This window comes from Vicugna pacos, chromosome 1 (assembly GCF_048564905.1).
Source record: "Vicugna pacos chromosome 1, VicPac4, whole genome shotgun sequence".
Taxonomy (NCBI): domain Eukaryota; kingdom Metazoa; phylum Chordata; class Mammalia; order Artiodactyla; family Camelidae; genus Vicugna; species Vicugna pacos.
Genome location: NC_132987.1, coordinates 58,182,166 through 58,193,960, shown reverse-complemented (window position 1 = coordinate 58,193,960; position 11,795 = coordinate 58,182,166). Strand labels below are relative to the sequence as shown.

At 40.8% G+C, this 11,795-nt stretch overlaps 1 protein-coding gene across 1 annotated transcript; it reads left to right on the top strand.

Annotated features, from left to right (window-relative positions):
* Positions 1–5,202: 5,202 nt before the first annotated feature.
* GMNC (geminin coiled-coil domain containing) lies at positions 5,203–11,196 on the top strand. Its single transcript, XM_031681444.2, has 5 exons — positions 5,203–5,304; positions 5,495–5,669; positions 7,003–7,091; positions 8,004–8,120; positions 9,861–11,196. The coding sequence occupies exons 1-5, from the start codon at positions 5,203–5,205 to the stop codon at positions 10,479–10,481; spliced, it is 1,104 nt and encodes a 367-aa protein (XP_031537304.2). The 3' UTR covers positions 10,482–11,196.
* The last annotated feature ends 599 nt before the right edge of the window (positions 11,197–11,795 follow it).

Genomic DNA, 11,795 nt, shown 5'->3' with positions numbered 1-11,795 from the left:
GAAATAGTTTTTACCAGGGCACAACTTCCTGCATATGTGATGGTTATTAGAAGCTATGCTGACATGTAGGTGGTGGGTATTAGGCAAGACTGTCCACAGCAACATGATTGATTTCTGCACTTCATTCTAGAGAAGTGATGTTCAAAACTAAGACTATATATGCCATGGTTCTCCACGTATGCTGAAATAAAATATGCAAATGTTAAATCTCGCACTGTAAATCATCTACTGCATTGAATTTTCTCTTAAGGTTTTACTTTCTTTTTTTCTGTTTTAACCTACCTGTAAAAGCAGACATAGTATCTTTTTTATTCTCTGGAGACTTAGCTGTAGAAGCTATAAGGAGAGGCTATGCTTGTAATGAGAATTTTTAATTGTTCTTTTATTATATATGCTACTGAATTCACTAATGAGGTAATCAAATAAAGTGTCCTCCCGGGGTGAAATAAAAGAACATTCCATATGCCAATCTATTTATCACCTTGGCCCACCTCTGCTCGCACTCTCCACTTTTCTGTCTGCAGACTCGGTTTGTGTGCAGCTCAAATTACCTCCTATTTTGTTATATCTTTGCCCTGGCAGGAGGCAGTGCCCTGATTCAACAATTGGGCTGTTATTAGCCACCTTCCTTTTAACACCATCCCTTCAGCCACAATATAAAAGGCAGTTTTTTGCTGATCTTATTGTCTATAGAAGAAGAAAACATCTACATGGGTTGTGATCACTAAAGAAGTTTCGCCTTCTTTCATACGTGTCAATAAAAAACAGCCAAAGGAGTTTAAATTATTGCTTAATTGACTGATGCACTTTTCAAAAAAAATTATCATCAAACGAACAAACAAAAAATAAGACTTATACCTAAGCAGTATATCTTAAATAAAAATATAAGCTTAAGTCAGACCATACGAATTTAGAAATCTTTCTAATAGTTTCTGATTTCAGGAAAGCTTTATCTTCCGATTTATGTTAAATTGTCAAGAGCTCTTCACTGTTTAAAGATTCTCTGTCACCATATACATTCCCTCTCTTACTAAGTTAAAATAATTAATGATTTATGATATATTTGTATGCTGAAAGTCCATCAAAAACTTTAAAAATTCTTTTCTAGCCCTCAGAGAAAACCTCTGGAGTTTTACAGATGTAGCCTGTATTTTCAATTATTTTTAACAATCAAGTCACAGCAGCAAAGAAAGAGTCCTCTACGCTAACAATCCTATCAGCCACTCGTCATGACTTAGGCAGTGAACTAGGAATTTTCAAGCATTAGTGGTCAGCTCATTAAAACTTCTCAAGTAGGTATTTCTTTCTTCATTTACGAGAGGAGCTAACTGAGGATTTGGAGACCATGATACAGCCTCAGGTGACTCAGTCTTAGAAGGCAGAGCATGAATTTGTACCCAGTATTTTTGAATCCAAAGCCCTTGCCCTTTATTGTCATCCCGTACTTGCTCAGCTGCCCATTTTGTGGTATTATTAGAGTCGAGAAATTGTATCTTCGAGAGACTTATATGTCTCATTTATGACTGTTTCTAAAAACAAAACATCATCCTCTTCCTTTTTCTTGCCTCTCGTGCCCACTGTAAAACTGTTTAGGATATTCTTTGCCCAGAACAAAATCGTTGATTCTTAAGACCTAAATGGGTTTTGATCTGTTTCCCTATCATCTCAGGGTCGTCCTGCCAGGGCATCCTTGCTCCTTGAGCAGCGAGAGCAGAGAGGGGACCACTCTCACGTTACTGACAGAAATCAGTCCTGTGGAGTGACCCAGACAGTGTCTTCCGAGGAGTGATCCCCATACCTGGTACTGTTCACTTACAAATGCTTGTGAACAAACAGTATCCGAACAGAAGGAAAGGACTTTACTGAGTCTGGCACCTTCCTTCTCTTCCTCTTCCACTTCTTTCTTAATTTTGGACACAGAACTTAATGAACATCTGCTGTGTGTTAGTCACTGTGGATGGTAAATACAATACAAAGTAGAATGAATAAAGGTCAAATCAGGTTTGGAGAAACAACTATGCAAACCAAAATCAGTTTTCTTAATTCTTTTACAATGCCTGTATTGATTTGCTAGAGCTTAAGACTAAATGGTTTAAACAACAGAAATCTATTTTTTCACAATTCTAAAGGCTGGAAGTCCAAGATCAGGGCATCAGTAGAGTTATTGGCTTCTCCTGGGACCTTTCTCCTTGACTGGCAAACGGCTGCCTTCTCCCTGTGTCCTCATGTAGCCATTTCTCTGTGCATACCATCCCTGGTGTCTCTGCCTCTTCTTATGAGGATACTGCTCATAAGATTAGAGCACCACCCTTCTGAACTCTTAACCTTCATTACCTCCTTAGAGGCTCTATCTTCAAAAGCAGTCACACCGAAGGTTAGAGATTTAACATATTTAAAACTGGGGGAATATAGTTCCCGTAAAATGCCCATTACTTAAATGGCTATAATGTGCAATGGAAAGAAGAGTACTCTTCAAAGAGAGTAGTCAAAACTGTAATTTTGGTAGGTAGTATGGATGCTGGAGCCAGAGGTTCAAATCTCAAGTCTGCCACTTCCTGACTGTGAATATTGGTCATTTCTTAACTTCAGTGCTTCATTCACCACCTTTTAAAACAGGGGCAACAAGAGTACAGACCTCCTGGGTTATTGCCAGTTGAAATCAGAGTTGGCTGCTAGTGGTAGATGAATGGTTTTAAAGATGGTATTGCTCCTTTATTTCCCTCTGGATATAACACCATAGAAACCATGAGAATAAAATGCAAGGAGAAAGATGACAGATATAAAACACCTTGAGAAGTATTAACACACTAAATTTTCTTAATTATGTCGATTTATTCTGTATAATAGTAGCTGTGAAGATAGGATGCACACAGGACAGACACGTGAGATTCTTAAATTTGCAGCTTAATTCATTCTTTATTGAACACCCACTGTATGTTAGAAATTGTTTCAGGCACTTTGGAGACAGCAGTGAACAAAACGGACAGAAACCGCTATTCTCCTGAAGCTTACATTCTAGAATGGATGTAGATCACCTCCACACTCAACACCCACTTCAGAAGTTGGAGAAAATGAGACATATCCAATAGAAGGCGGTGGGGGGACCAGTCAATCAGCAACATCACACAGCCAGATGAGATCTATTAAGTGGCCAGAGAACACACAGGAGGAGTGTTAACTCTGGGGTTGCACGGGCTCCCCAAGTGCCGCTCTGATTCCTGAGAGGCAGATTTGGGCTTCTCCGGTCCCAGTGCCTCGGAGCCGACCTGTGCGCCCCGCCCTGCCCGGCGGCTGCGCGCCTCGCGGCGGCGGGGGCCGGGTGCGCCCCGTCGGGCCGGGACCCGCGGTCACTGCGGGACCCGACGCGCGGCGCCCCGGGGACGCGCGGCGAGCCGACGCCGGCGCGGGTTTTGAAGCAGCGCTGCGCACCCGGAGGCGGAGCGCCGCGAGCCCCGAGCCACCGCCCGGGAACCCGACCCGCTGGTCCTAGGTCCCGGGCGGCGGTCGCCGTGTGTGCCAGTGACTTTGGCTTTGGCTTTGGCTTTGGCTGGGTGTCTCCTGACCCACGTCACCGGCTTGACATCCTCGCACCAAATCAGAGGGCGGCGCTCGCCGGGAGCCCCGGGCGTCACCGGGAGCTCCCGCAGATTAGAACTCGCCTCTCCTAGCTCCTCCCCTCAGTCCCATTTAAAGCTCCCACCCGCTTTCCGGGAAAATTAAGAGTGGGCTCAGGTTCTGCAGCGCCTTCTTCCACTGCAAGATGGTAAGTGGGAGCTGGCGTTAGCTAGTCCGCTGGCGAAACCGAGGGGCTCTGAGAGCTAGTCAGCTTTGCCTTTAGAATTTCTTCTACCTTGGAAACAAAATTTCTCTGCTACCTGCCAATTAAAACCGGTCTTCTTTGCTGCCCCACCTCCCTTTTCTTCTCCCCTATCTTCTGGCTTTCTCTCTGTCTCTCTCTCTTTCTCTATCTCCCTCTCATCCTTTTGCCCTCTCTGTAATTTCTACTCCCTGCACTCTCTCCCAGCTTTCCCTTTCCACCTGCACTCACAATTTTCATTCCACCTCTTCCTCTAGATTATGCACATATTTGCAAACACTTGAACTTGAGCCTAGGGGTATTTGGGGTTTGTTTTCGTCTCAGGTGTCAATTGCATAATAGCTCAACTCTGATTCCAATAATAACCTCAGGGAAAGAGCCTACAAACATGCTTTTAGAATAAAAGAAAATGCACTTGATAAACTTTTGGCTGAGTTTCTCTGGTCTGCACTGCCCACGCTGGACTTGCTTCAAGACAGGACTTTTTCAAAACTTAACTTACCGGGAACGTTAACAAAGTGTGACTTAATTGACTTAACATTTTTCCCCTCTTATTTGTTTTCTGTTTATGTTATGCCCAAGAAAGTTCTCAAGTCAACAAAAGACTTGCTGTGGTCAAAGAGGGTTTGTCCAAAGCTGGGCTCTGCTGAAATGAATGGCTTTTACCTGATTAAACATTGACAAATAATTAGGAATGGGCTGTTGTACAAATTAACTCAGGGAGGCTGCATACCTGCCCCTGACTGGACATTTGGAAAGACTGTGTGTTTGAGGTTTGAGGAGTCAGGGGCAGGAGGGTGTTCACTGGCTCAGAACACAGCAGGGAATGCATGCCAGGCAGTTAGTACTGGCAAGATAACTTTGGAAGGGCATTGAGACCTGGCGATGGAGAGATCTAGATAGAGCTTGCTGTCTCTGCTAACTGACCTATTTCAGCTCTTTGATTGATTATATGTTTAGTTGGAGTGACTTTACACTCCTGTGATTAGAGTTAGGAGCAAAATATATTTAGTTATCTCATATATGTATATGTGTGTGCATATATATGTGTATGTGTGTATATATATATATATATATATATATATATATATACCTCAAACTATTCAGATCACCATAAGATCGAACAGCACTGAAAACCAGAGGAAAAGAGAAATAAGGAAGGGAGGAATGGGACAGGTTTATAGCTCAGACACTTAGAAACTAAAATGAGGAGTTTAGATTATATGTCATCTTCTGTCCGTTTCAGCCTTAGCATCCTGCATTCTTTGTCTTTCAAGGTTATTTGAAATATAATTAAGACATTTGATAGAAAGAGTCAAATAGTTCTTACGTGTTTCATTCATTAAGTAGAATTCCTTTTACTTAGATCTTGGGTAGCCTGTTAGATGACTCAGACATGGCAACAGAAAATACTCCTGGATATTTACAAATTTGGCCCAGCTAATACTAGCCTTTTCTTTGCTGAGTGGACCCAAGGGAAGTACTGGGTAAACCAAGGAACTGATTCTCTTTCAGTAATTATATTTGGACCACTCAACATTAATCTGGGATCTATACTTAACACCTTTATTGTTTTTATATATTTTCTGCTTCTTTCTCCCACTCTTTCTCCCCTCCAAATCCCCATCACCCCATCTCTTGGGACCCCCCCCCCATCCTGCATACTGAATTTCACAGAACACCGTCCTGCCTTGCCAAGACCAGTACTTTGTAGGAGGCCAGAGCTATAATTGCCCGTATTCTGCTACAACGTCAGAATCTAGTGTTGACGTTTCCACGGAGACTTGGGTCTCTTTCTGGGCTGCTGGTCTCCTGGACAACAGAGAGCCCCAACAAGCACTACAGGCACAGGGTAAGTTCTGCTCTTCTGCTTTTATGGTGGATCTGAAGCCCTTTTCCAGTACTCATAGTTGCAAAGCATCATGGGCTGAAACTCTGTAGAAGAAGGGATGATAAGAAAGCCCCAAGCTCCTGTATGTTGTAACTTAAATAACCTGCTTTTTTGTAATTGCCATATAGTGACCATAGGATTCTTCCCCTTAACCACTAGACAATACGTATTTCTTCCTCTACTTTATAGTTCTTGGAGATTTCCAACTCACTGAGAAAGTTTGGGTCTGGGTCAAAGTTTTATAAACAATGCTAGTGGGATGCTTTTGGAGTTAAGATACCAGTTGGAGCTTTTCTTTTGGAATTTAGGGAAGTTTCTCTGGGAATGAGAGAAAAAAGCAAGGAGAAATACTAACTTAATCTTTTATTTCATAAAGGAAATTCTATGAATAATTTCTTATAAGTGGAAAAAATGATTTCGTTTTTGCCTAAAGAAGACTTCAGCAACTTTGGAGGGAAGTGTAACTTTGATGGGAAATTGCACATTAATTTTGCCCTGGGGCTTAGTAAACAGGGTTTATAAATAGTAAAGGAGTTTTTGTCTTATCACTCAAGTTTCTAGAAAAACTCTAAGACATTTCAGAATTCAGTATCTGTGCTGTCAGTTCTGCAATATGATTTTATTGAATTGAAGAAAAGACAAAAACAAAAAGCCCCCAAATATTGAAACACACTTATATGTCACGAGGGAAGTTGTTCAATTGTAGCTTCCTACCACAAGTAACAGAACAAGCAGAATACCCAAAATTATAAAACCAAAGAGTATATAAAATTGTCTTCCTGTTTTCCTTGCCCATCATTCCACTTTAATCAAAAATATGTCGGTCATATTTCAGTTTAGATAGAGGAGGGCAAGAGTTAGAACTGTACTAGATGAAGAAAGGAAAGATTAGAAAATGAGGTAGAAACCTGAAAAACATAGTAGAATTGCAATGTAAGCCCAGCTAGGGGCGGGGCCAGTAAACAATTGCTTGACTGATAATGCACATGGGACAGGGACAGTCTTTATAAATTTAGCAAGCGGGAATACATACATTAGGAAGGAACGTGACCTCTTGGCTTCTAAAAATTCACCTCTGTAGCCCCTTTGGCATATACTATATAAATATTTGTCTTTCGTAGCATGCTTGTCCCTTCTGAAAGCTTTAAATATGTTATTTTCCCATGTGGAGGCAATGGCTAATTTTGGAAAGGTAATTGATCCGATTACCTTTCTGAAATTCTTCACTGAGTTTTTTATTACACAGACACTGCACATTTGTTTTCTCAGTTATCCATTTGGTGTTTTCACATAGAATCATCCAGTGACTCGAATTTCCCTGTTCCTAATTCATGTTCATGGGAAGAGGCTCAGCTTTCCTCTCAGCTCTACAGAAACAAGCAGGTATGTGTAGATAATCAGAACATGGAGACCAGCCATGTGCCAGGCAGTTCATTCTCAACATCATCCCTGAATGTTACATCGCTTCTTTCCCCATGTTCAATGCATTAACTTTCAGCTGAGAACCAAAAAGGATATTTGTCCACAGAGAAATCAAAGTTAGGTCATCAATGTGACAGCAAATAACAGCAACCAAGCCAACAACAACCAAAACCCCTGAGGAAGACCTGCAGTCAAGCCCTGACCTTACACACGTTAGTGGTATGACCTCGTAAGTCCTCCTTTTCCTCATATAAGAGATGGAGATATTTGTGCTGCCCACCTCAGAGGGCTGGTGAAAAGATCAAATGATACAATGAGTGTGACAGTATTTTTCAACTATAAGCAGCTCATCACTTGGAGAAGGGATGGTGATTATAAAAGTTCTTGCAGAGGTTGCTTCATTTTCCAGATTTTGTTTGTTGTTACTTCCGAGAGAGTGATTTAATCCAGTGGACGTACAAACAGATTGATCGGTGGCTAAGGGAGGCCAACCCACATCTTTTTTTCTTTCTCTCTCTCTTTTTTTTAACATGCAAGGAAGGGGTTCAACGAAACCTGTCTAAACACCGTGTTCTATATTTAAACAGTTGCACGCAACTCATTTTCCTACATACCTTCCCAATTCCCTTGCGGTTACAATTTTAAAAGTCATATAATATCTGCAAATACTTTACAATGAATAAAACTGAACAATCAGGTGGTAGGTGGGTGTAGATTGAATTTAGGCCTCTGAGGACCAGGGCTACCTGAGATTGAGTTCATAAAACAAACAGAATAATAATCAAGTTTAAGCAGTTATGGATCAGTGGCATTATTATAAGGTTACAGAGTCAACATAGTGGAGCAGCCTTCACCATTGTCTGCTTTTTGCAGCTCCAAGATACTCTGGTGCAGAAAGAAGAAGAACTTGCTAGGTTACATGAAGAGAATAATCATCTCAGACAATACCTGAATTCTGCTTTAGTTAAATGTCTTGAGGAAAAGGCCAAGGTATGTGACTATCCCCTTTGCAAGGACAGAGCAGTGATTTGCAAAAGAAGACCATTTGGGTAAAACTCCTTGATTAAGCGTAAGAGGTGTATTAAACAATGTTCCTTGAAATGCATGACTAGGCGGATGAATTTTTTTGAAGGAAATATAGCACTTTCACGAGAATTTCTATGTATCATTTCTCTGAAGTATCTAGATGGTAGCTTTCAGCCATATATTACAAAAGAAGTTGCTTAAGAATCAAATACCAATCAAGGCGATTGCTGAGACAACAGAGGTTAATCAGAAGGTAGAGTTAGATGGATGGAACCTTGACGTGGGAATTAGATCTGAGACACGCTGTGTTCTTCTAATTACCTGTTTGACTTTGGGTAAGTCACTCTCTCACTTGGGGCCTCAGTTACTTCATTTGTAAATGAATGAGCTAAAAGATCTTTTAAGAATCTTTCGAGCTCTAAAATGTTATCAATATGGCTGAAGCCCAGATCTCTTGACTAGCAATTAGATCTAGCCAAATATTTATCTTTTAATGAACATTTTTTTCTTACTCTTTTAAAATGAACTGTTCCTAACTCAAGGATAAATACTGGGAGTTTGAGATTTGTAGATACTAACTAATATATATAAAATAGATAAATAAGTTTGTACTGTATAGCACAGGGAACTATATTCAATATCTTGTAGTAGCTTATGGTGAAAATGAATATGAAAATGAGTGTATGTATATTCATGTATGACTGAAACATTTTGCCGTACAACAGAAATTGACACAAAGTTATAAACCGACTATACCTCAATTAAAAAACAAAAGGATAAATACCTTGCTCACAGTCTTTTTTTTTTTTTCCTTTTTAGTTCTTCCTCTCTTTGGGTTTTATATTGTGTTGTCTGTTTGCTATTCTGTTATCATTATTGTTTCTATTATCAATCTCTACCTTACTTCTAGGCAGGCTACTCATTTATCTAAATCAATCATGTTTCCTACGGCTTTTACCATATATAACAATTCCTTCAGAATTCAGTCAGCTTTGTTTAAAAAGGAGCACATCTTATAATCATTAGCCTGGGTTCCTATCTCCAGCCACCATTCTATTAAAAAAAAGAAAAAAGACAGTTATTAAATTAGTAAGTGATATTAATTAGGCAAATTTGTCTCTCTTGTTCTCAATTTTGCAAGCTTTAGAATGATATGATACATATAACATGGGAATGCTAAGATAGTTAATAAAATTAGAGGAAGTGGTGATGCATGGCATTTCAATTAGTGGTTCTATCTGGATTCAGATGGCTTAGTTTTAAACCTAGGCTGCGTGATCCTTAGCAAGTTGCTAATATTCCTGTGTCTCAGTTTCCTCATTAAACTGGATTTTAATAGTATCTACATAAAATGAGATCATGCATTCAACCAGTCCTCAATAAATGATAGTTGCTATTATTGCCATTATAATGATCATCATCATTACTTCCCTGAATTGAAATTTTATAGACATCATTCAATCCTTTCAACTTTTACATGACTAGCAAACTAATATGAATTGGAATTTCTAGGTGATAACTTGTCATCATAGATTTTAATTTAGAAACAAGTTAATCCAGTCGCTTTTGCATCTTTGTGGAAAAAAATAGAAATTTAATCAAATTGTCTGAGGAATGAAGGTGATTAGTCACTATCCGACAACAGTAAAGAAAATGATGTAGGTTGATTATCTGACTGTGTATTTTCAAATATTACCTCTCCAGAAATTGCTGTCATCAGAAGAGTTCTCCAGAGCACGTGGAAACTTCAGAAAGGGGAAGAGGAAACCCAGGGAGCAAAGATATTTTCCTCCTGAGATTCCCCATCATAAAAATGCCAAGAGAAACCTCTCTAGTGAATTTGCTAATTGTGAAGAACAGCCGGGGCCCCCTGTGGATCCCTGGGTTCTTCAAACTCTGGGGTTAAAAGATCTCAACACCATTGATGACACCTCATCAGCTAACTACAGTGCCCTCTCGTCCCATCCAGCACGGACCACCAGTGTGTTCCCCCAGTTTCTGGATGATGCGGTTGGTTATCACAATGCCCCCGGGCAAGATCTGCCCATTGACTGTGGAGGTGACAGAACGGCCCCTTCACACAGCACTTCCAGCCATAGGGAAGAGTTTCATTTCCCTTCTCAGCTTTCCAGTACCCCAGGAGGGCTGCAGACTCCTCCTTACTATGCTTCTGATGTGTCGCCCAATAAGACGGAGGTGGCCTTTTCCACATCCCTGAGCCCTCACTGTAATGTGAAAACTCACTCCTTCCACCAGGGACAAGCCTTTGTTCGTCGAGATGAAGAGGGAGGCTGGAAGTTTACCTGGGTCCCTAAGCAGTCTTAATGACCCCTCTTCTATCACAAAGGACTGCCATGAACTCTGTTTACAAAGACCTCTCTTGCACTTGAACCCGACTCTGTGGAAAATGCAAGCTCTTGCCCAGACTGTCTCCTGCCACTTGAAATGTCACCCTCAATTACCCACTTCCATCTGCAGGGAATGGCTTCCAAGAATCCATAGTGAAGCATGCCCGCTCTTCTTTCACCTAAATTTGACTTGTTTACACACCCACACCTGCTGTTGACGTCCTCCCTCGGCCCTATACTTGAAAAGGCATTTTTCCAATTGCCTGAATATTCCTCTGAGACTTACATATGCTGTTCCAATTATAACACGCCTAACAGCTTTTCTCCTCTCATCAAGCAGTTTCAATGTTCACAGCCTTCACCTTTTCACTTTTATTCCTCTCCTGCTCCTCTTCATTTCTAAAAACTGCCTTTGAAATGAGCATTATAATTGCTCCAAGGACCTGTTATTGAGTGTTCAAATAACCGAGGGTGGGGTGGAAGCAAGTGTCTCTGCTTCCCAGTCGCATTCCTGAAGACACAGTGCAGCTGTGAGTAATGCTTTGTGTAGGGCAGTTCGGTAAGTTGAGTGTCCCATGGTGGAGTTGACAAAAAAATCTCTTCAAGCAGCTGTAACTCTACTGATAAGCAACACCACTGATAAACTGAAAGATAAAAGAAAATTAAAATTACTCCAAAATGCCTGCATAGTGTATCAGCTTCTCTAGGCACTTGGCACTGTGTCGGCAACCAACATGGATCTAACAAAAACATTTCTGAGATGTTTGTGGTAACAGGATAAGTCACGATCCTAAACTACTTAGATGCTGATAACCTTCTACTTCTCCAAGTATAATCTAGCCTAGCTCTGACACTGTCTCATTCATTCAGTCATTCATGTCTTCATTTATCAACCCACCCAAAATATTTGTGGAACATCAATGGTGTACCAGGCATTGTGCTATGGGGTGGTAATAAAAAGTGAACAAGTCAGACACTGTGGCCACACTCATGGGAGACCCACTCATCTGCCTTGACCTTGAGAAAGATGGTGTGAAGTTTCAGTTTTCCCAGCTACGGAGTACAGATGGTGGACTAGGTAATCACTAACAGTCTATAAATTGAGACAGGGCCCCAACAGCTTTGTTCCAATGCTGCCACCCTAGGTCACTATTCTCTACTTTTGATTGGCATTGCAGATATGTTGGGTGTAACTTATGTACAGTTTTTGAAATGTGTGAGCCATGTGCCATTACTCTGATCACAGTATTCTTTTTCTGGTATGAGCCTATTTTGTGGGTTAATTCAGTCT